The 25,843-nt window shown below is 37.6% G+C and overlaps 1 protein-coding gene across 2 annotated transcripts in view; it reads right to left on the bottom strand.

The window, feature by feature from the left end:
- The window catches only part of PPP2R3B (protein phosphatase 2 regulatory subunit B''beta), a 49,618-nt gene extending 24,187 nt beyond the window's left edge, over positions 1 to 25,431 (bottom strand). Inside the window, exon 1 of one of the 2 annotated variants that reach the window (XM_010117816.2) lies at positions 25,002 to 25,431. In XM_010117816.2, coding sequence (XP_010116118.1) covers positions 25,002 to 25,346 — 345 coding nt within the window. In that variant the 5' untranslated portion in view covers positions 25,347 to 25,431. Of the gene's footprint in view, positions 1 to 11,392; positions 11,846 to 25,001 lie in introns of those variants that run through there. The other variant, XM_010117817.2, reaches the window with a different exon arrangement.
- Positions 25,432 to 25,843: the final 412 nt, after the last annotated feature.

The raw sequence follows: 25,843 nt of genomic DNA, 5'->3' as shown, positions 1-25,843 counted from the left end.
CAAAGTGTCCTTGAGTATTCCACGTGGTATCCAGCAGCCAGTTCACAGCACAGCTCTCGCTCTGCATCTGCCACGCGGATGTTCTGAGAGCACTAATACTTCTTAAATGCCACTAGCAACTTGCAACTAGACAACCGAATTGTATTGTTAATGTCAGTCAACACAGGGATAAGAGCCTGTACCAAAGAAAGAAACTGGTTGTCCAAAGCTATCAGTTCCAACTAATGCACTATGAAGTTCGTATTGCATCTCCTCTCGCCCCACCTTCCCAAGAAGGGCCAGGGATTCTTCTCTCCTCTCAGTCTGGATCCCGTCCAACAACCAAAATGCTCCTTGTACAGCTGGCTGCTCTGCTGTATACACTCTAATGAAGGAATGCATGATACTAAAAAAGGCTCCGAAAGCTCCACTGCTTTTATAAATTCAGCTAGTTACTTCTGTAGATGCACATATTGTACAGCTGATGAAAAGAGTCAGTTCTGTTATTTCAGGCAATCAAAATGCATTAATTGTGGGAGATAAAGCTGTTCTAGAATTAATTATAACTTTTACTGGGGAATTTCTTCATTAACAAGAAGTGCTAGAAGTCTGCTAACACCTGCTGTTATTCTTTTTATACAACTATTCAATTTCAGTGGTCAATTTAACATTTAGAAAGTGATCTACAGCTTCTTATGGTTTTAAGTTAAAACCTTTAATATTGGTACCAGTAAGCTAAACTGACAAAAGCAAGAGGTTTGGTAAGTGAAGATTTTCACTGCAACTTGCCAAGAAAAACACAAAAAATATACTTGCAGTTAAGAATAACAGCTATATAAGCTTGTAAATAACTCATACAAGCAGATGTGTGCTAAGGTGTCAGGACTGAATGGCGCATTAACCTTTGCAATGAGTACATGTAAAGTCTAGAATCTGTAATTGTATTGTAAAGTTGCCACTGCTGTTTAAGTTTTATGTAAAGATGGAAAGTGAGAGTTCCTTGAAAGTCCCTTGTTTATAATAATGTAAACAAACTTGCATAAGATTTGTCTATAAAAGAATTCAGGAAAGCCTTTAATACATAACCAGTTTTCATTCTTGACATATACAGCCATAAAAACTGTCCTCAGTTTTCCAAAACTTACCTGCCTTGACTTTTACAAAGGAGGAAGTGGATTAAGTGATTAAGACACAAGCTTGTTGACATAGCTACAGAAAAAGAACTTCGGAAATGCTGATGATTTCTAGTATCTGACAGACACCAACATTTTTTTAAGCCTGTTTCTCTGAAAACCACCATCTAAAACATATTTACAGAGTTAGCATTCAGCTCCTGCTGTATTCCTTGATATGAATTTCCATAAGGACATCCATATTAGAAAAAAGTCAACGGAATACGTACAACAAGGTCAAGACAACAGGACTCCAATAAAATTCTACCTCGCACTTAGCAAAAACTTAATGTGAAGTTGGGTGTAAGAAGTGGCACACCACAATCTCAAACAAAAAATTGCATTAAATACTGAAAACACTAAAAAGACATTTTAACCTATCAAATAGGTAAAAGTTTGGTGCAAATCCTTAGTATTATTTACTAGGGAACTAAAAAAAAAGAAAGTTGAAATACTTTTCAAATGTGCAATGCATAAATTAATCTAGTTCTTCAATAGACTGGGTCTTCTATTCTTCTGTATCATACTTTATGCTAATGTTACCTGGATAAAACCAAGTGCATAATAAGCTAAAAGGACTTTCTGCAGATGAATTTTTTTTTTTTAAATCTAACATACCTACACCCACCCATGTACAATGCTTATGAACTATCCAACAAAAGCAGATATTACATGAAGTTTGCTGATACACAATAGAAAATGTAAGTCAACATAGAGACTCAAAGGGCAACAGGATGGTCATGATGAGATCCAAATCCTGTTTAGCAAATGAACTTGAAAATTTTAAGCTTATCTACACTTCTTTTTTGTGAAATGTCTCTCCTTTATTAAATTCACTAAGTTCTTACAGAATACAAGGTGTCCTACAGTCTACCAAAGTGAAATGGTAACTGTAGATGTAAGAAAATGTTATCAGTAAGCAGGCTCAAAAGGAATGCCTGACCAGCCTTCCCATCTCTGTTTTTATAGCCCTCAGTCCCAGTCTGACCAACAAAGACACAGGAATATTTCTTCTTTTAACTTACTATCTAGTTGGTTGCACAGTGAAACTCAACATTTCCCTCTAGGTAAGCATGATCAGTAGTTTCATGGAATTTAAATCTTGAAAACATCAGGTAAAAGTTATGCTACTTTTGTCTAGAAAAGTGTTCACTCTCATTTGGAAGGAAAAGACATTAATTTAGAAAAACCTGTTTTAACACCTCAAATATTTTTGCCTGTTAAAGCGTCTTCAAAAGTCTGCTTCAGCATAGGTGGAGTAAACCAGAACTTTCCCCAGGACAAGCCCAGAGAAACATCTCTTCTGTAACACCAGCGCTCTTGACCTTGTGGTAGACATTCAGATTTCCAATTATCTAAGTTAGAGAAGCAATGTTTTTTCCTTGTTCTCTGTTGCTCTTCGTTAGCTTCTTTATAGCCAAACTAAAAAGATAGATTTATTACTGGAAAAGTTCACTGACTGTACCACTTCCCATTCAGCTTGATAAGCTTAACAGTATTTTGTCCTCTGTGAAAGAGGACCCTTTGAAACTTAAAGCTTTCAAAATTTGGTAGTTTTTTTTTCCAAGCTAGATTTCTCCAAAAATCTAGCTATTGCCCTGAAAAACAGCTTGAAAACAGTAAGTTAATCTGAAATCTTAATGATGAAGTTCCACAGCACAGCATAAGGCCAGCTACACTACCATACACCTGCATCTTCCCCTATTCCCTCAAATAGAGTTTACTGACCTGTGTCAGCACTAGTGATAGTGCAGCAGCAGGGTGAATTGCCTCAGGTCACCAAGGCAGCTAAAACACAAAGTTATAAAAAGGATTTGTCCTCATCCAATCTCACACTGTTGACTCCACTTAGAAGCAACATGTTTCTGATGCTACCATAAGGAGCATTAGAGGAATACTCTGTCAGTATTGTTTGAAATAAACTTACATTAGGCTTAAAACCATGCTAAGATCATGGTTCATCTTACCTAACTTAGTCAAAGACATACGTGAATGATCAAGCTCAGAGACACCCCTACAGAGAATGAACCTAAGCTAAAAACAGGCATCAGGGTATACATGCAAAAGTCTTTCCTCTGTCAACAAATATTTTAGTCCCAGTTGCTTCTTCCTATCCTGGACTTCAATTTGCTGTCCTTCATCACTGTCTGGCAGCTGGTTTTGGATGTGCTATAGAGACTAATTTTATCATACATGCTGCTCTTTCCCTTCCACAGTAAGAGATAAACAGCTATTAATTTTAACCTTGATGCAGTTCTAGACTAGCTTACTTTTGCTGTTAGCCTTAACTCAGATCAGCTCTCTGATCCAGTTTGGTTGTAGTCGCTTAAAATTTGTGCTACAATGAGGGGAAGGAAATGGAAAGATTAATACACTTTTCCATAAAATTCTAGTCATATACTATTAGCTACACTGTTTCTGATTTTATACATACTGGTCACTGAATTAGAATCATAGAATGGTTAGAGTTGGAAGGGACCTTCAAAGGCCATCTAGTCCAACCCCCTGCAAGGAGCAGGGACATCCCTGACTAGGATCAGATTGCTCAGAGCCTCATCCAACCTGGCCTTGAATGTTTCCAGGGATGGGGCTTCCACCACCTCTCTGGGCAACCTCTTCCAGTGTTCTACAACCCTCATTGTAAAAAATTTTTTTCCTGATATCCAATCTAAATCTACCCCCCTCTATTTTAAAACCATTACCCCTCATCCTATTGCAACAGGCCCTGCTGAAAAGCCTCTCCCCATCTTTCTCGTAGGCCCCCTTGAGGTACTGGAAGACCACTATAAGGTCTCCCTGGAGCCTCGTCTTCTCCAGAAATAACAGAAGGGAGCAGGGTTCAGCAACCCTTCCAATGCAGTCTGTGTTCCAGTTAGCAATTACTTGTTCACCTTCAAATGCCGACCAGATAAACTTGTTTGGAGTCTCCTGCTTGCATGCCAAGTTGTGTGCTCATCTCTGTTTTAATTTTTTAATTCTAGTAGAATGAAAGTGCCTTGAATTTCTGGGACTGGAATGTTCCAGCAAGCAGCAATTCCATAAACAAATCAAAAGAGATTCAGTGAGGTTTAGACCAGTCAGGAGGCCAGGATGCTTTTTCATGTTACAACCGTAAAAATTAAGTCTAAGAATGACCCTAAACTTGCACTACAACTTGCAAAAGAAAGGAGGAAAACGACAGAGTTAGAATTAGAGTTCCATGGCTTAAAAATATATCCAATTTCTTATTTGCTGTAAGCATATAAAAACAGTTCTAAGGATGGAAACCTTTGGTATACTTGGTTTAACTATATGTCAACCTCACAGAAGTTCACAGTGCAGACACTGTTACTGTAAGTTGAGATAAAACAAATGGTGAATCTAACTGATCTGTTCCCTCTTCTGTCCACTAACAACTTGAGTCAGATAAAACCCTTCCTGGTTCGGCAACTGGTGGACAAACTAGAAATAGAAAGCTCAAAAGAGTTAGTGGATTTGCGTGGGTTTTGAGGTTTTTTTTAATCACTCAGTATCAAGTTCTACTGTACAGTTAGCACAGTAACTCAGCACTGATGTGGTCCATGTTGAAAGCAAACATCTTCAACAGCAGAATATCAATCTTTCTAGAGTATCCCTGGCTACCAAGTGGCAAAGAAAAATACATTCATTTTACAATTCAATGTTGGAAAATTCAGCTTATTAGCAATCTAGAATTCAGGTCTATTTTGTAACTGAAAAACTGTTTGCATGGTAACCTCTGATCTGGAAGTGAAAAAAAAAAGTATTAGTTGTTTGCTACCTGAAGCTATTTTCTCCCCTTGTTTTAAGGCTCAAGTCAACACAGTAAGAAGTAGTTCAGCTAGTTACTCCTAACTGCATGATAGCTAGGGAAAGAAGCACTCCACCCAGTCTGACTGAAATTGCTGTGGTAAGGGCCATCACTGGATGGTCTTGAAACTCTTCCTAAAGCTTAAAGAATTATTTTTAAAAAATTGCATCATCTTGTGCATTCAAATTAAAAACATGTTCAACTAAAAGCAGGTGTAATCAGTCACCACAGACAAGTGGTATTACATGCACACATTCAAAAGTAGCATGCAATAAACAAGCAAACACAGGAAAACTTTCAAATGGTCAAAATCCAATTTCCACCAGTTCAATGAAGACTGAACTCTCCATCTGAGATAATTAGCATCACTTTTCTGTGTGATACCTAACCACTTGCCAATCTCTCAGTTTCAGTTATATATATATATATAGTACTAACAGATCTCTTACCCAAGTTCTACAATTCTTATTTCGGAAATACCAATATTCTCCTGATTTGCAGTTTGGTATAGCTGACCTAGACAAATCATGCAGTCCTGCTGGGAACTGGAGGACACCATTGCAAATGCACTATGGCTGTAGAAACACCTCCAAACATGGCTGCTTGTGTTTGGGTTTTTGTACAGTCACATAGAGCTTCAGCATCAAAAAAGTTCGCGACGCAGTTAGAAAGGGTTTAATGATTTGTTCAGAAATGTCCTAGGGCGAGGCTGGAATGGAAAAAAGAAGAGGTAGTTACCTCCCTCCCAAAGCCATGAGCACAAGAGATCTTTGCACATTACATGCATGCCTATCAGTAACTTGCTTTATTTGGTAAAAAAAAAAATAAACTAAAAAAACACCTTATACCAAAGACTTTAGAGGTAACCTCTTCTAACAGTTCACCGCAGCCAAACAGTGAAAACACTTTTTGCTTCCTCCACATGCCCTGCTAATTCACAAAAGGATAAAGGTACAGATTACAAAATGGAAAAAAGCAAGATTTTTCAGAAAAATCTAGCCTGTGAAAGGCAACTTCCACCTTTTATGGTAAGACAGAAGTGGTGCAAAAATATTAGTCATTGGCTGTGAGTTGTTGTCAAACAGCCTCAATTTTATGAACTATGTCAAATCAAGTATCCTAGTCACTAATATATCCAGTTTGTCATATAGTTGCAGCTTTTTCAGAAAATACTCCAATCATGGGTTAAATCAGTACTCTTACTCTTTACCAGTATATTCTGTTGTCCCAGCTGTTTTCAGGAGACAAGCTAGTAAGATCCTCCTAGTACATAAGCATTTTGATTGTACATGGCCAATGGACCACACTTGGGACTCACTACCTGCAAAGGAGTCATAACTGCCTAAGCATCATTTTAATGGGTAAAAACTGACAGTCAGTTACACCTGAGGCAATTCTAACATTTGTCTACAGAAAACAGCCCTTGTCAGGACAGGCCATCAGTTCAACAGCAAAAGTAACAAACAGGGCTAAGACAGACATCCACTTAATTCTTAAACTCTGCAATAGCTTCCCATCCTTCCATGTTTAAAACAAAAATGAGTTTCAATCACTCCATGCAATTGAGCTTAGGAAAAAATCCACTCAAAACCAATAAAAATATCAACAAGCTTAGCCTTGTTACTAAGCTGCAGAGTCAACAGCTGGAGCAAGTATTCTGTCAACTTCTTGTCTTGCAATGCCCCAACAAATTCCAATTTGGACAATTGCAAAAACAATCTCATATCACTCCAATCCTGTAAAAGTTGAAGGATATTTAATATGAAGATGTGCCAAACTATTTCAGGCTTTCTAGCCTACAAAGTACTACTGTCAACAGTCATAGAACATCTACTATTAGTAGCATTAGCGATTATACAGGTATGGGAAGTATGTTAAAACAGAGTAAAGGCTAGTGAAACTTTTAATCGAAGGGAAAAATAAATAAATCAGAACTCTTCAGTGTCTGAATTGTTGGGTCAAAGCACTTCGCTGCAGAGGGAACTGACGTCTAGACTCTTAAATCATGCATGCAAGTTAAGTAGGTGGTAACAAACTTGCACCATATTGACTTTTCTACAGAAACAGTACACATTTGCATAAATTTATTACCAGCCATGAGCAGATAAAGAAGCTGCTACCACTGGGTGGCAAATACATTTTAAGATCAAACCTGGAGTCTCAAGTGCAGAACTGGTAAAAAACTACCAGTCTGCTTACAGCTTCCTTTAGAGGCTAGAGCTTAAGACCTGGAAATCAATCATCAAGGAACCATTTATGGTAAACCTCTCATCTTAACTAGGCAGCCTCAGCAGGTAGCTTAAGTATTTTTATTCTATCTTAAATGTTGGCATCTGCTCCAGAAAACTGGCATGGTATCAGCAAACTAGCATCAAGTGTAACTACTTGCTACAGTTGGAATGATATTTCTATTCCCCACTCCCAGCAAACACTTGGGTTTTGTTCTTTAAGAAAAGTGTTTGTGTGCCTGATGTAAAACTACTATGTAAAAAAGGAAATCAGGTCTTCCCTTTGTGGTGTTAAACAGTCTCCAAATTATGTTAAATTAGAAAATTGATGCTAATAGGAAAGTTGGCCTGCCAGAGACCTCCAACTGTTACACAACCTACTCCTGTGCCTACAGTAGTAAAACCAACTGCCTCACTTTAACTTTTTAAAATTCATTTTACCTCAGAAATTTGAATGTTATCTTCATGACTAGAATAATCAATGCCATACAGCACAATCACACAACAGCCCAGCACACATTAGCACCCACCGCTCTGTATTTATTGCTGTCTTGAACATGTCACAAGCATTTACAAGGCATTTCTGTAACAGGAGTGCAAAAGTGATCAAGAGGCACTCGTGTCTAAACTTACTTCACTCAGAAGGGAAAGCCAATCTTGTGAGGCTCTGCAGAAGCTGAAATATTTCTCATACAGCTGACATAAATAGCATGTGTAAGCAGCATTTAGTATCATTAACAGGTGGTCATGGAACTAGCAGTTCTCCATTTCCACGCTGAGGTGCAACATATGCAACTACAGGAATCACCAAGTAGTAACACCAGATAAAGGTATGATGCATTAAAAGTATCGGAAAATATGCCAGCACTCAGTTCTGGCACTGACATTCAGAGGATTAATTCAATATTTAGCTTTTCTTTTCTCCTCCCACCCCTCCTTTTTAAATCATCACATTAAGCAGAAATTTATTTGACTTTTAAGAAGTCTAGAACTCAACTGTTCCACTCACTACAAGGTGATGTGGCCTCTAAGCAGCAAAAAAATACCTATTTTCCTAGTTTAGCTAGCACTAAATTACATGAGTATAAGCGTGTCACTGTACACAGACATTTTATTTGTTACCCTTTTGTTTCCAACTTCAGACATTTTTCTCACATAGCCTGGGTAATGATGCTGCTTATATTCCAGCTCTGACAGGTATAGATGTCACCAGCTGTTAGCTAAAACACTCTGCTTAGCTATCATCAGGTAATAAGGCTTTCAGTTCACATCTTTAAGTTGCCAGTACATTTGACATGGTGATAGTTTCTTCTCCCTCCAAAGTTTCAGAGAAATTGATGAGCAAGATGGACATGGTGCCTATTCAAGTGCTGCATTTCCAGTTCACTACATTCTGTAGGTGTTAAATTACCTAAGAAAGGTCTTGGTCTTATAACCAACATCAGGAGAAGACAGATCGAAGTTCTTCTGAGTTTTATGCAGTTATCTATTCAAAAATTCAGTTCCTCAAAGTAATAAAGAACATTTCAGCAGTTGTGTATTGTTTCATCTTTCTTTTGATAAACAGATCTTTCCAGAAAGTCCTACTTTGTTCAGTTTTATCAATTTTCATTAATAAATGCAACCACTGAAAAACGGCCCGTCCCACCTCTTTTCAGAGCCACCCACTTTGCTACTGGTTGTCTATTTAAAGATTTTAATGAAACTTGATTTGCTAGGCTCCAGTGACCACCCCTTCTAAAACACAGCGGATTACCTACACAGATTACTTACTTGGCTCTATGCAAAAAGCCACTGCTGTGGAATTCCTAGAACCTGTTGAAGACCCAGTCACTCCAACCCACCTCTGAGAAGATGTTGAGCCACATGTTATGTCACCATGCACCACTATTACTCATTTTTTTTTTATTTTAAGAGGCTAGCTTTAATAGCACTAAAGCACTTCTTAAGGAGAATCTGCCATTTGCTTAAGAAGTTATAGAAACTGCATGGATATGAAAAATTCTAAGAGCGTAGTAAGAGTATAGAAAAACAGATTGGCTTCCATTTCTACTTGATTTTAGCATTTTAATTTTATATCATATTCATGCACTGTTCTGTCTGAAAGCCAATAGCACAGTTGTATAGGAGGCTGTAAACTCCAATGGCAACGAAGGTTAGCAACTGAAATGAGAAATTTTTTTTCAAGTTATTCTACAGAAGCGCTGAGCAGTTTAATTTCAACATGAAATTTCTTCAGTGATTATGTAGATAATGAATAGCTATTCTTCGAAATGCATCTAACCCACAAGGACAACTTGAAGTTAACGTTAACATGAATTGTGAGGTAAAGAATGTCCATTTTCTATACCAAGTTATCAGCACTCATTTTTAAGGTATTTTCAAAAAAGTTCTCCTTAAAATAATGAAGTTGAAGTGAAGTAGCATTTAAAAAACTAACCTTGGATAAAACACTTTATATTAAATTGAGCAAAGACATATATCAGATTTTGATTTTATATTCCTATTAAGTCCGTTTTGCCCACAGAATTTTGTCTGTAATATAATACATGGTTTAACATACATTATTCTACAATTGCCATTTACCCAAGAAGTGCAAGTCTGATTAAAAATGAGAAATATTTGTTCATTGTCTGCATTCTAAGTTTATAGCTAGCAGCATGCTAAAACAGAAAAAACCCTACCAATTAGACAAGCTCTTTTCTGAAGTACTTAGTTGCTTGCAGATATGCATTACCATACTACATTAAGATGTTTTCTAGCTCAACATTAAAAAGCCCTGTAAAAGTGCAAGTGATCCAACTATCACTTGATGACAGACGGATGAAGTTAAGGGGCACCACACAAGGTAACAGTGTGTTTGTTTACAACAGGATGCCACCACCCGACTAAACTTGCCTCATGCTCTGAGGTGCCTAAATGTTAACTGATACTGCTACTTTTAGGTAATTAAAATAGGATTTTATTTTCCTGCTATCTGTAGTCAACAAATTTCCTTCTGTCTCCAGTTCAGCACAGAAGATTCAGGTCTTGAAATCCTTTCATTCACAAATTTATGCTGAACAGCATAAACCAGCAGGGTCAGTACTTGCAATCTGCTTTGCATAAAGGAATAAACACTACTTAGATAGCTCAGTTGAAACAAATCTGAAATAGTAATACAGAAGAGAGAAGGCTAACACATTCTTAGGGTCATAGGGCTCTATGGCCCTCTCTTGAAGGTCACCTGAAAGGGACACTGGTGCACTGAATTAAAAATTAAGTAGTAAGCTATATTTAGAATGATTTTCAAAGCCAGAAATTCTAAGATAATGTAATTTTTATTCAACTACTAAACTTTCCTTAATTAAAAAAGGGTAAGAAAAGTCATATGTACCATCACTGATACACCTTTAGTACATGAATTAGAAGTGAGGGTGAGATAAGGACAAAGTGAATGCTTTCACATACCACAAAAAGCCTTAAAGTTAAGTGTGTTTGAGGAAACAGCAACTTCCAGTTTCTCCCATAAAAGAGTTGCACACATTTCCTCCTCTCCCAAAATATAATATCTTTGAACATTTATTCTATAAGTAGTTTCTCTACTAATTATATGTTCCAAATGCTTCCATTCTCAGTTATGAGCTCACTTTAAAATGGTGGATTTAACTCACTGCTGCAAAACAGCAAAGAGGCACATGTGCAAACCACGTAGCAACAATTTATCTCATCCAAATACAAAGTCCAGAATAAACATAATCTAAAGGAATTCAGGATCTTCATGTAATTATGAAAGCACCTTTTAACACACTATGTTTGAGTTAGTAAAGTTACAGCCTACTTCAGTGTATTTAATATCCCCAGTTTCAGTAAAAGATAAGTTAAAAACCCTGGTAAAATGCATGCAGATTATGATTATGCAGATTAAGGAAAACAGTCTTTAAAAGTCTAATAGTATTAAGCACACCAACTTTCCACTGCATATGCCTCTGTGCAAACATCGTACTTTATCTATGCTACATGCTTCAGTAAACTCTCCTCATTTTTTGTTTGCAGAAAACTACCTGCACAGGCTTCTAAAACACAGAAATATCATCACATATGGAACAGACTATCAAAATCCTGCTAGCTGAGGAAGAATTTGCACGTCTTTCCTGCAATGTACGTGGTTGTGAAGGTATTAATTGACAACAATAACTTAATTGTATAAGAACTGAAAGACAAACCTGGACCTGCTGAAAAGCTTTCAGTCTCTTCTTGAATCTAGAAGGTAAAACAAAATCACATCCTCGAGCTAGCAATGCCAACTCCTTTCTTAGATCAGGATCTTGCCGCAAAGAAATCTCCTTTATCCTCATGCTTTCGGATTTCATATAATGTCTCTGTGTGCCAGTCCAGACACTTGAGTCCCAGTAAATAGCAGAGCTGTTGTATTATCACACAGTGCCACTTAAAGCAGCAGCTGCGCCCGAGTTCTGTGATATTATAAGAGAGTCAGCTCAACTTCGCCTGCTCCATACATTAAAGGGAACTTGGCTGGAATCACAAAAACAGATTGGAAAGTCACTTCGAGGGCCTGCCCTTTTGTACATGCATTCCAAAGTCTAAATGGGACAGTATGGAAAAAAACAAACCTGTTTGGAGAAGCATCTATAAAAGCAGCTTCCAATTTTAAAAAAGCAACCCTTAGAGGAATGCAGAGAGGCCAGCCGTGGTCATTTTGTAGCTTCCTCCTCCTCCCATCCCCCTCAGCTTTTCCTCCTGTCACAAAACACTCACTGTCTAGCTTCAATGAAGTATCTCACAGAAGGATAAGGCTTATTACACAGCAATTAAATGCCTTTTAACTCTTCAGTCCTTTAGCAGGAACTGTGTTACACTGTGAAAATGAAGGCAACAACAGAAAAAGCTGCAGACAGACTTCCAGAGCAGCTCACATAGGGCTTGTTTTTTTTTTTTTTTTCCATTAATCTAGATCAAAGTTACTGTGTCACAGGAACCTAATCACTCAAATGCCACCGCAGACAGCAGTAGCAGAAATGAGGCAAATGTTACTGCATGAAATGATGCTTTAAATCATGCTTTACAGAAAAGCTACATTAGAAATACCAATGATGTAACAAAATCTGAAAAAGTTGACAGGATACTTTTTTTTTTTGCTTAAATAGGAGTTTTATAAACATTAACATCCACATACTAGATTGCATACATGTCACATTTCAGTAGCGCTGAAGTTAGAGACAGCTACCACTCTACTCTTACTGAATCTCAAATACATTTTAGTAGAGGTGTGGCCATGTTTTAGTCCACAGCAATTTTCCTCCCAGAAACAGAAATCTGATAAGCTTTTGTGGAAATTGAAGTGACCTTCTGCCTTTCCTCCTTTATGGTTTTAAGTACATTAATTGATAACTGAAGTTTTCACATTTTAAGTGATTATACCTTTACCATAGCAGTCTTTAGAATATGCTACTATTTTGATGAAGTTTTTTTTCAAGTATCACCATTACAGCTATGGGTATGGCAACTCTTGCTACTCCAGTTCAAGCTGTGAACACTCCTAGCACCCTCAAATTCTCTAGGATGTTGGTATGTTGCCCATTTATTATCTGTACCTTGTTATGCACAAATTTAGTTAGTAGCAATATAAAAGGAAAGATCTAGCCAGTCTTACTCTGTTTTCATTCCTCATGCTGTAAATAAGGCCACTTTCTTGATTACACAAAGATATACACTGCCCAAGAAACACTAAACCAACTCTTTCACCACTAAGTTCAAGATTTCTTTTACTGAACTGCATAATTTTACCCACACAGTGTTATCTATAATCTTTAGCCCTATCCATCCATTCATAGCCATGCTGTCATTTAACGATATTTTAAAACCCCACAGTAAATATCCTTGTAAGATTAAGAACAGGAAACTATGAAAAATTACTACTGAAACATGATTTGTCTGAATTGGATCCTTTTTAGTTTATCACACACTGTTAGAAAGTAAATGATGACGATAAGCCTGTTCTCTTGTTTTTAATTTAGTATCCAGTTTCCCCCACCGGCTTGTTTATTGCAACTTGTTATTAAGATATTTATTTCCTTCGGAAATGGGAGAACAAGAAAGGAATTGACGAGGCAAAACTCTGACATGTTGTGGTTGGCATGACCAGTCTATCAAACTGCATTGAGCAAAATTGGCTGTCACTCAGTGCCTTTAGGAAGATCAAATCAACTAACCTGTGACAACCCTTGGGCAACAGGGAAGCCAGCAGGGAGCTGGGTGCGCAGCACACAACAGCAGCATGCCTGGAACTTGAGATGAAGGACTGAGGTGTTAGAGTAGGCGAAGAATCCTAGTCTGGCAACAGATACCTGTTCCAGACCAAGATGTTTGGGGAAGGTCAGGAAGGTTGTATTGCAAGGCAGATTGCATTTCAGGTTAGGCAAAACAGGCCTTAAAGCAAGGAAAGATATCTTCTCAGCTAAATTGCTTTCTATTTTCACCCCTTTTCACCAGGTCATGCACTCCCATTCACAGTCTTGTTTGAGATGGCTGTAGGATGTCATTAAGATGACTGACTGCCACATAGAAAGCTAACCTAGAAGACTGGAACTCCGGGTCACCTGAACCTGCTGTAAGAAGCGTCAGTAAGAAAACAGTGTTCTGAACTCCATTTTGGAAAGAGTTCCTTCCTTTTTCCAAATGGAGCTCTGAGCCCGTCACCACTTAGCCAGCAGCATATTATGTTCAGTATTTTGAGTCTTCTGTATATTGTTGTCATAATATTACTTCACTGCCTGAGGTAGATGTTAAGTCAATCCCATTGTTAGCCTAATATTGTTTTAGCACTACTGCCACTAGTCTGGTTTCAAAACTAGTGGTCTTCTACACAGCTATATGGAGTATAGTTGTCAAAAGTTCACAGGCTGCAATACATGAAGAATCTACACGCAATTGAGTATTTAGTTGCAATACTATAGGTAAGAAGTAAATACACTGGCTGCTATCGATCACCTCCTTCTCACCAGCTGAATGAAGAAGGGTTTTTTATTGCCACATTTGAGGAGATATAAGCATTTGTAAAGCAAAGTGGTCAAGAACCCCTTAACATCTGTTTCAACCTTTTCAGTCATGAATTAGCCACAGGGGAAAGGGAAAGTCAGCTTCCATCCAGATTGAACTAGGAGTGTTCAGGTATAGTGTTACATTTATTCTAAATCTGAATTCTCTCCAGTGAAAGCTATGCCAAAATCCTTTCCTGGGTAAAGGGCTGGATGCCAGACACGAAGCTGTTCAAGTATCCTGGCAGCTTATTATTAGCTAGATAAACAGAGGGGAAGATGCATGCTCAGAGCTTCCTTCCAAAGCTAAAGATACACACTATGAATGGATCTGACTCAAGGGACTCTGCCTAACGAGGTTACCACTTTAACAAAGATCTGAACATACACAATACCAGTGTTATATTTATATGGTTTTAACACAAAAGTGTTCAAGTGAGATGAAGATGAGGATCACCACTATTTAGATTAATGTGGATGAAACAGACATCTGAAGTATACCTCAAAAAACCATAAGCATTTACTGACAAAAATGCAATTTCTTGTCAGAAGCATACACTGACAGCAGATTTAACGTCTTAAGTGGACTGACCTCAAGTCTTTGAAAAAAAAAAGTATCCCAGTATTAAGTTAAATATGTAATAAGATGTATTAAGCCATACAAAACCTTTAGTTGCTGGGTTCCAGACTTCAACCCAGTAACATGTGAGCCAAGATGACAGAAAGCCTATTTGGCCTTTGGAGAAATAAGGCTGAATGAACAAGCCCAATGGCAACAGTGTGCAGCCTAACAGAATCCCTCAGTCTGTCATACTGCAGAAATCAGAGTGGCTCCTGGGTTAACTGTGGGAAGAGAACTCTCTCATGTCCACAACATTCAACTAAAGGGTTATGCAACTGGAGCAACCCTTCCCAAAATAAACTGATTGGTGAGGGGCAGAAAAGAGAAGTTAAGAGAAAATAACTAAGGCAAGGTAGTGTCTTTACCAACACAGAAAAAAAAAAAAAAAAGAAACAGCAAGACTAACAATACCAAAGATATACTTCAGATGTTTAAAGTGGAAAAAAAGGCACAATTAGTGCAAGCAACTAGTTCAGGAAGATATATATATAAAAAAATATATAAATATATATATAAAAAGTCAAGCAGCTGAGAATGTTGAGTAAAACACAGCTACTATGAGGCAGGAAAGACAACGAAGAAATTACATAAGTATACCAGAAGACAGACAAATGAAAGCAGCAATTCTTTGCTAGACTAGGAAAACAAGCAAACAATACAAAAGGCCCTGAATGCTGTGTTCATTTTTTTCCCCCCTCAGTCTTCACAAAAGATTGTGACTATACTATCACCATTATTTATTATTATCAAGAGTTATTTCTAGACTAGATAGTCCATACTCCGCCTTCGATCTACTGAAAGATGCAGGAACTAGATATGCCCTATTATTTGCATAATAATTAGACATTTGATTGATAATTATTTGGTTTCTAACTCAGACCAAAGCTCCACAGTCAGAATGAACTTCTAACAAATCTAACCTGATTTCTACAAAACATATTGCATAATAGTAGATGCAAACAACATCACACTTCAGTAAACATAATGCTTATTGAGTAGATGCATTATTTACGGTAGTCTGCAGATCTTTAATCCAGCAGACCAGTGGTAGCCTGTGGATCATTGTTGTAACAGCATTTCAAGGTATTGAGTAAAAACTAAGGGGAAAGATTAAAAGCCAATGTCCATCTCAGATTTGATTTTATGAGCAACAAAGTGAGAAAACACAACTTAGGCAGACTTGCTAGCATCTGCAGTACCTTTCTGCTTAACACTATATATAGCAACATCTAGTGTGACCTAGTCTAAATAAATGAATGAAGAATGGTAGTGCTTCTCTTTGGAAAGAATTCTAAAACTCCCTCTGAAGTCTTCAAAAAGGGCCTTGCAGTATAAAACCTCTTTATAGCCATGGACTGAAGTCTCAGTTGTCCAAATACTTTTTTTTTTTAAATTCTGCTTTTTATCCATATAACTGCCTATGCAATCAGGAATATTAACATCTGTTGACAAGGTGACCCACTCAGGGGTGGGAAGGAAACTCACTGATACTGATTTTTCAATACTGAATTCAGAAATACTGATTTTTATTTTCATTTTCCAAACCCCCTGACTATCCTGAAATAAGGATGCACAAGTTTTAAATCTCCTTCCTTATCCATCAATATAAGGATGGATAGGTTTCATGGATCCCAAATAATCAGTTTTCCCAGTTCTTCAGACACTTACCAAACTTGCTCCTTGCTAGTAACTTCCTATTTCTAACTGCTCTGTTTGGGAAGAGAACAAGAGGACAATGCACTTGTGAGCTGAACAGAATAAAAAAAGTACTACTATTCATCTCTAACTCTCCTTTGGATGAGAGTCACTCCTTCTCAGCAATACTCTGACAAAACCCAAGGGAGACAAAGTCTGCAATATCTAGATCACAGAAGGAACCAAGTTTTTATGTTCATACTCAGCTACCCAAACTGATTGCTTTAAAGTTATTGATGGAGTATGGTGTGCTACACCCATAAACTGCTAGATGTTGTCACTGTGTCATTAAGACATTGACCTTCACAGGGAGAAACTGATCCTTTTGCCTCAGAAGAAAGCTCATGTGAATCTGTGTCTAGATGCCTTTTTTTTTCTTGGAATATGCCATGACTCCCTCATAGAACGTGCAGACAATTAAAAAAAATAAAATCTTGCGTGTGCATGCCTTCTGTAATGATTATTTAAGTTTTCCAGTACTCTTGGATTAGACAGAGCAATGCCTGGAGGTTCTTTCCACAGTTGCTGGGAGAACCCAGAATTTTTAGGAGCCAAGATAGTGAATAGAGAGACACCAGTTAGATACAAGATACATGGTCACATTGGTAGCTCAGGAGGGATGGGCTGATCAGATTCTCTGCGCATTACTAAAAGAATGCCATGTATGTACACCACGCCATGGCCTGTTATCAGATTATAAGCAAGATAAGATACATGTCACCTTGCTATGATTACACTGCCTGGACTCCAAAGAGATCGCATGGGCCTTTTTGGACTGCTAACTGCACCTGGCAGACTAACTTCAGCAAGCGTCAGTAACTAGGTACTGTAAAACTGAAGCCTGACAGTTAATGGATGGTTTATATTCCTTTCAGAACAATTCTCCTGTTCTCTACCATCTTAGAAAAACATTATCAGTTTACATTTTATTTATTTGTGTACAGTCTAAACAGAGTTTTAATGTAAACAGGTTGTTGGAATGGTGCTCTACAGATGGAGCCTATTTACTATTCATAATCTTCAGATGACCCTATTTTTTATATCTTGAAAACCAGGTACACATGATGCTGCTGAGGTGGCTGTTGAACAGTGAAAGACGTAAGCAAAATATCTAGTATGGATTATACAAACTGAATTCACACTTGCTCCAATAAGATCTGGGTTTTTACATTTTAGGTGAACTATGATGCTATGAACTTTACTAAGGTAAGCCTCTGAATAGCAGAATAGGTTGAAAGGAAGGATCAGTTCCAGCTGATTTGGAATGCCACTGAGTTCTTCCTACAGGAGATAGCAGCTTTTATAATGGAGGCTAATGTCATCCATTATGGAACTTTTCAAAATCACACAGGCCATTTTGGATATTTAGTAATTTCTAGATTGGTATTATTTACCTTGTGTCACCTTAATTTAGAAGCTGACAGAGAAAGCTGGTATAAAGAACATGAATGACAATGTTTTATAACTGTCCAGCAACTTACTTAAACACTGTACCAGCTGCTCAGTACTTCATTTTGACATGAACTGAATTTTCAATTAATCCTTTCAAAAACACATTTATATCTTAGAATTTCAGTATTTCCAAAACAAGGATAATTGGTGTATGAAAATACAGCCACTACTTTAATTCCAGCATCACAAGCTAACACAACATGTAATTTAGTCCCTGAAATCACAAGACAATAATTTTGAGGCAGTGACAGCTGCAGGACAGCTTGTTGCTTATGCTTTCGCTTGAGATTTCCCTCACTGAAGATCTTAAAGCAAAACCAACAAATCAGAAAGCTTAAGATATAGAGCTTGTTCTACAAGTCAGTTAAGAGTGCAAATTGTAACTTACCAATCAACAATGGGATTTCTGGTAGAATTCCTATAGAAACTAACTCCTGAATTCACGCTACTGTGTGGATCATGAGTCAGTATGAAATCATTGCTGATACAGGAAATGGAAAGGCAACAGAAACTATACTGTTTTCTGCAGAGCTGAATGAAAAGCCGTGCACTTCCAAACTTGCAAACAGAGTACAATGGTAAATGACAAAGAAAAGAAAGAAGGCAGAGCACAGAAGCTGGTCACTAGTAACCAACAAACTTTAGCTTTCTACTTTAATAGAAATGTTTACAAAATCTAGAATATTAACTGTTTTTCAATGCAAATCTAGCTTCTAAAGGAATAAAACTGTTTAGAAACTGTTCTCCTGGTTCTGCTGAATTCTAAAAACAGGTCAAGTGAAGCCTTTTCATAAACAAGCCTTGTTTTGCCAAGATAATATCAAGAAGGCCCAATCAAACCTTTTTCATGGTGGGCACATTTAAACTCCATTTTATAGATATTTTGCAATGTTTCCCTTGTCACCCACTCATAAGGTATTTCCCTGCGTAGACATCTACATTTCCTTGCGCGTAGACATCTACAAATGTGAAAGTCTCCTTGTAGCCTTCCAGCTCATCTCATTTGTTGCCTGAAATCGGCCAGTTTCTAGTAAGATCTGCATAGAACAAATACATAGGGCTAGTTCTACATGAAACGAAACTAGAGCAGTATGCATGAGGTTGCTTAAGCACATATCCCATCAGCCCTAAAAGCCCATTATCCCTGCAAGTACCTGGGGTCAAAAAATGGTACATAGGTGGCTCTATGGTTTCTAGCTTTTAAAAAAAATCTAGAATAGTGATCGCTATGCAAAAGGGGCACATCTAACATGAAGTACTAGAACACACTTAAAAACACCTCTCAATCACTGGTTGTGCAGCTTTCTGTGGACCCATTTTAAGTTGTATCTGTTGCTTGCAGAATGCAAACTAATCTTATCTACCAAGACATTAGTACCATCAGGTTAACTTGAAGACAATAACACCACACTAATCCAACCCAACAGAGTTATTTACATATTATGCCACAGTTAGAACATTAAATTTAGTAACCATTTGTTGTTGACTGCAGAAAATAGCAAGGGTGCCTAGCTGGTATCTTCTCGAATCAGTACAACAATTTAAGTTGCCTAACTTTCACTGAATTTTTCAAGACAGTTGTGCGTGCAAAGCCTCTAAGTTTGCAACACTCAGACATATAATATAACCATTGGTATTTTGTAGATTTCTCATAACATTGCTTGCTGAAAAAAAAAAAAAATCTATGCAGTCATTGACTAGGTCTACCAGTGGACAAACTAGCTCACTGGATGAACTGTGTTGATCATTTTGTATTGAAGTAAGACGATACATACTTTTGGCCTCACGCTTATTTCCTGCTGACAGTATGGACAGGTTCTCAAAAATGTAAGACAGGTTCTCAAGCATCACTGAAGGAAAAAAAAAGTTCTCCTCTGTATCTATATCTAATTTCTTCCCAGATTGACCACCTGTTAAAAGAAAGAACTGTTTCAATGACTGATATAAAGCTATAATTAAGCTTAAATGTTTTGAAAGACTGGGCAGAGAGAAGCAACTGGAAGTAAGTAATGATCTCATACAGCTATGAACTTTTTTTTTGTTTGCTTTGAAGTGACAGTAACTCAAACAGGAGAGAGTGCCTGTGATTAATACATTTCAACCAAATATTTGAATTTGACCGTGTCAGGACAACTTTAAAAACTTTAAATTTGAGAAAAGCCATGTATAATTCTGAATTCAATTTTTCATCACTAGAAGTGCCAAGATCTCTTAAGACTCTAGGTCTTAAGAGTTTCCAGTAGGACCAAATTATCTTTTCTCTCGAGTGCAACTGCCACTTTGAAAGAGGACAAAATATCATTGTTTCTTCTGACAAAGCACAATGTGTAAATAGAATTAATGCTACTGCTAAGAAAAATGTAACATTTATGTCCCAGGATGCAAGATGCAGTTAGAGTAAGGAGCACTACCAAAAAGCTACAACAGTGAATAACTTCCAGTTTCTCATTTACACGTAAATTGAATAGCTGGTTCTCTAATCAGAATAATGATTCTCCTACAACAAGCTATTCAGTGCAGCAAAGCTTAAGAAGAATAACACAACATACTACCAGTGCTGTTTGTGCTGACTACTATTCTTTCACCACACTTTAAACTATTAATGATTTTCTAGGAACACCTACAGCTACACTCTTCCAGGCCTTAATATAAACTTCTGGCTGTCCTTCATTGTTGGCACCATAGAAGGACCTTTATTGTGAACACATTAGTGCTGACATCTGTCATAGTACCCTGTTATCATCATAAAAGTACATGAGTTTGATATGAAGTTATTTACAGTCTGCCTTTAAGTCACGGGCTTGAGTTGGAAGCCAAGTCTACCATTCTCCCCGCTTAATGAGGGGACACAGCACTATTAACACCAGCTTTGCATAATACAGAGTTAAGGAGCGCATGTGCTAGACCACACTCAGTCCTGCGCCACGAAATCTCATGTGCAGTGCAATGCTAATACATCTTAGGTAACCCAGACTTAGTAGTTAACACTGCTAGCAGTATTAGGGTATATTAGGTAGCAATTCAGGTGCAGACAACATAAGACTAGACACTTGAAATGTCAACACCAACATCAGAGCTTAATAGCTACTTAAGTGAAAAACTGGCAGGATTCAAACAAACACTGTAATTCCTCTTGCTTTTCTGATGTTTTATGAACATAGTTTCTCTTCTTGGCAATAGAAGATGGTTCCCCCTAAAACTCACAGCACAACTGCAGAAAATGGAGATAGTCCACCACTGGTCTAACTGATGCAGGTCTAAGCCTAGCTACCCTTTAACTCAAGTCATCAGAAGAACTCATTTGTTCCAATAAGCAACTTGAGCATTGTTATGCTCAAACATCCATCAAAGTTGAATGAAACCCGTTAAAAGGTTTCTAGTCTCCCTTTAAACTAAGATGGATTCTAGTAGTACCACTCCCTTTGAATCAACTAAGTGGCAACAAAAATTTAGCAAGAATAGTAATGATGAAACAAGCTATGCAGCAATATAGTAAAATAGTAAAAAATAAAACCCCCCAAACAAACCAAATTACAAAAATACAGGACAATGAGCTTTAATAGTTGTCATGGGATACCAAGCATACCAAGTATGCTTATCAAGCAAAGGATATAGAGAAACCAGTCCAAGAAGAACCTTTATATCAAAGCTTGGTCCTGAAGAGAAATGGAAAATAACTTTGAAGTACTTCAGATCATATCACATTCTCTCTGCACCACTATCCCCTAAAATGCCCATAGGGAATTCTATGAATTGTTTCCCCAGATGCCTTGCACACCAGCTGGTTAGGATTAAACATCTTGCCTGCGGCATCTTTTAGGCCTTGAGGCCTGGCATTTTTCACAATGTGATGAACAGTGTACAGTTGTGTATACCCCATGTGTTTAAGATAATTTAGAATGCCAGAAACACTGTTAAATCCATGTACAGTAGTGATAAGGGTTAGAAGAGAGCTACAACAGCTACTCTTCTGCAAGGAGCAGGGACATCTCCAACTAGATCAGGTTGCTCAGAGCCTCATCCAACCTGGCCTTGAATGCTTCCAGGGATGGGGCATCTACCACCCCTCTGGGCAACCTGTTCCAGTGTTCCACCACACTCATTGTAAAAAAATTTTTCCTAATGTCTAATCTGAATCTACGTCCCTCTCTTTTAAAACCATTACCTCTCATCCTATTACAACAGAACCTACTGAAGAGTTCCTCCCTGTCTTTCCTGTAGGCCCCCTTTAGGTACTATATAGTTCTAAAAAAAACTAGATCTCCAGCTCTTTATGGCTGGATGTAAAAGCCCTTTCCTAATATAACCCTCAGGCACACAGAGTTAAGCACATTAACTTTACCATTTTCTAGGACTCCTATTTAGAATTAAATCTGTATTACTGGACCTACAGTAGAAGCTTTATTTTTTAAAAAAGCTATCTGAAACATTTTCTCCCATTTATAGAAACGAGACAAGGACCTCAACTTAAACTCAAATGGGGTAGGTAAAACCATTGTGGCTCGATCTGTGAGCCATGATTAAGTGCACACAACCAGATGTGTCACTTTTGACACTGCAGTAGATATAGCTTATGGACGTACAAGAAGGAAAAGGGGTGTATTTTGCTTTTTAGAAGGATATACACCATGGTATTTTAAGAGTTGATGCCTGCTCCAAATGTCATTTACACTTCTTAAAGATTAGGAAACTTTTGGATGAAGCTTCAGTTCAGCTGAACAGTAAAGCCACAAATAGATTTCCTACTGCTCGGAAACTTCCCCCTGCTCAACTCCTTGAGAGAAAACAAACAAACAACAACCTAACCCTATAGGTTCTCTCTCAGCACTATACAAACAATTCCAGTTAAGCAAAAAAATGTTACTCTCTATTAAAAACTCTTCTAGTTCTTCTTTACAGGATCTACTTAAAGCAATCAACTAAGACACATGAAGACAAATTGCAGTACATGAATTAGAGATCAAGTACATCAAGTAACAGTAGCTTCTAACAGAAACTCTCCCTTTGCTTGCTTTTATCCAATACAAGAATAAACTGAACATCTGCTAGCTTTCTACATTTCACTAGAACAGGAAATATAATGCTGTGAACATAAAGAAAAGAAATAAGTAAACCAGTTGTCATGCCCGGCTGTCTGGCTAGTGATTATACATAAAATGCAAGTCCCCATTATAAAGTAGATCTAGACAAACTTTAGACTGAAGGTGTGATATCTTGAAACTAAGAAGTGAGGACTCCAAGTTATCAAGCTACATGTGAAAAATAATATTTATGAAATCAAGGCAACATTTCAGATTAAATGTTTTAGTGCAAAACAGTATTCACATTGCTACTCCTATGGGTCAAAAGGTAAGTATATACATTCAATACAGACAAGAAGTAACCAATACTCTTAAACATCCTCAGCTCTGACCTTGCTACCCTTACCAGCCTGAGAAGACTTCCCTGGGACACTGTGAAGCTTGGCCAGTGTACTGAGTTAGACACCAAAGTATGCAGAGTGATTGGGAGTGATGACAGCTTATAACTTACCAATATTATTACATGATATGAAGTTATAGTCCTATAGCAGAAACAACGTCTCTTATCAGCTCCTTTGATATGTCAGATTATATATGCAATGCTTAATTTTGTCAGTCACCACATAATTTTCTATCCCATTTTGTTTTTACAGTTCATTAAAAGGGCTAAAAACCAGACTGAACTGAACTGCAAGTCTAAAAAAAAAAATCTCAGGTTGGGGGCAGGGGTGTTATTCTTGCATAGAGGGCATTGTCCATTATAAATCAAAACTTTCTTAGAAAGGAAGCATTGAGTGTACCATGCAGTACCAACACAATTACTTGGTTAACAGGCAGATTCAGTGGAGACAAATTTAAGTCTTGTACTAACAATAGTGCCTGGTATCATTAGACAAAGGAATATTTGCAGTCAAGGCAGAATGTTGTTTTTATAACACTGCAGACAAACACAGGGACTTACAACTTACACGGATCCACAATTAGATTGCTTTTAACAGTGGAAGGGCCTGTTATTGAAAGCATGGCATCTGAAGCATCAACACCTGGTTTAAGTCACCTCTGGCAAAAGTAAGTTAAACAAGAGGTACCCAGCAACTGTGATCTATTTGGTAAACTATATAGCCTTGGCAAACTACCACATCTCATAGAATGCTAGATTTTTCTTTTTATATAAAGTGCAAGATGTATTTCACAAACGGCACCTGGTTAGTCATGGCTATCTGACTTATCTATCCAAGTCTGGTCTTTTACAATTCTTTTGTTCTCTGATTCTAAGTATGGGTCCTCCCACACACTGGACATGCTCAGTGGACACAAGGACATTATTGAAAACTATTTTTTTTTAATTATAAGGCTATTTCTAGCTTTTTCACCACTTCTAGTTTGTTCATGCCTGTAAGGAAATGCAAGAATGCAGATATCATCCCTAACCTTATTGCACAGGAGAGGCAATAACTTCAGAAAGCAAGCATCGCTTGTTTTGACTTTTCCTCATACTGCACACACTGAAGCAAATGTAACATATAAATCAGCTGCACCACAGATCGGTATTGCATGATGTTTGAAATTACAGCTCAAAACCAGGGTAGATATACCAAATCTAATCAGCTGTACTGGATGGGGAATTTTTAAGATGCCTTCCACTCTGCAGTTTTAAAGAACAGGGGCAATATTGCTCTTGACAGAAAACTTATTTGAAATAGAAAAAAAAAAATTCATTTTTAATTTTGTGTCAGGCATGTATGCCTTATAAAAAGCAACAAAGCTGCAAGGAGCCAAGACATTCTTTTGGAAGTTGAGGCCATCCAGCCATTAGTGCTAATGACACACAAACATTGACATTTTATGTTCAGTGCTGCTGCTGCTTCACTCCACTCCCCAAACCTCCTGTGGGGAAACTAGTTACTTGTGCAATTTGCAAATACCACAAACACAAAATTCTCTTCCATTTAAACAAACAGGTCTAATAAGTAAGAAACAAACTTACTACTCTGGTTCCTGAGGACCGACGTGTTGCTCTAACATTAGAAACATTCCTTGAGCTGGCTGAAGTTGCCAATGGAAGAGCAGTAGAAAGTTGAGGACTGAAAGACACCAAAGGCAAGCTGGTATCTCCTAATACGCATTGTTTGGAGTTGGAATTTTTATTAGCCAACCACTCATTTTTACCCTTTCCTGAATTTCCATTACTAATTTCTGCTTTGTCCTCATTCTTGATTCTTCTTAAGCAGTCCTTCAGTGTCAGCTGAGTCGCAGGCTGACTCAACCAGCACAAAAAGAGTTCATCCACCTTCATTTTCAGTACAGGTTGCAGAACTTTCCCAGGTGACATTTTCTACCAGTTTCCCTTTTTGTTGTAGATCAAATTAAAAATAGAGATTTGTCAATTATCTACTTATTCCACTTGACTTTCAGTGTTTCACAGACTCCAGGGTTCCTGTTAAGAAAAATACTATTATTTAATCTTACAGTTTTGACAAAGTGTTCATATTTATTCCCTCAAGATACCAATAGGTGTTGTGAGATACACGCTAACACATAACTACAACAGCATTTTGTAAGTGTAAGCCATTAATCAGCCAGAGTCAAATCCAGAGAATAATTTCTTTTAAAGGCGTACTGTGTAAGTGATGTGGACTGGAGAGAAAGAAACTGCACTCAGACTTTATCACAGAGCTATCTAACAAATGTTCTCTGAGAACACAGGTTAAAAACCCACATTTATTATGACAAAGAGCCTTGAAAAGTCTTATATTTGAACCTGCTAAGAACTAAACATCTAAGCAGTTATGCAAAGCCTTGGTGATAGTACAGTTAAGATTTAACAAG

Source organism: Chlamydotis macqueenii, chromosome 1 (assembly GCF_036417535.1).
Source record: "Chlamydotis macqueenii isolate bChlMac1 chromosome 1, bChlMac1.mat, whole genome shotgun sequence".
Classification (NCBI taxonomy): Eukaryota; Metazoa; Chordata; class Aves; order Otidiformes; family Otididae; genus Chlamydotis; species Chlamydotis macqueenii.
This window is presented reverse-complemented; position numbering and strand designations above follow the sequence as displayed.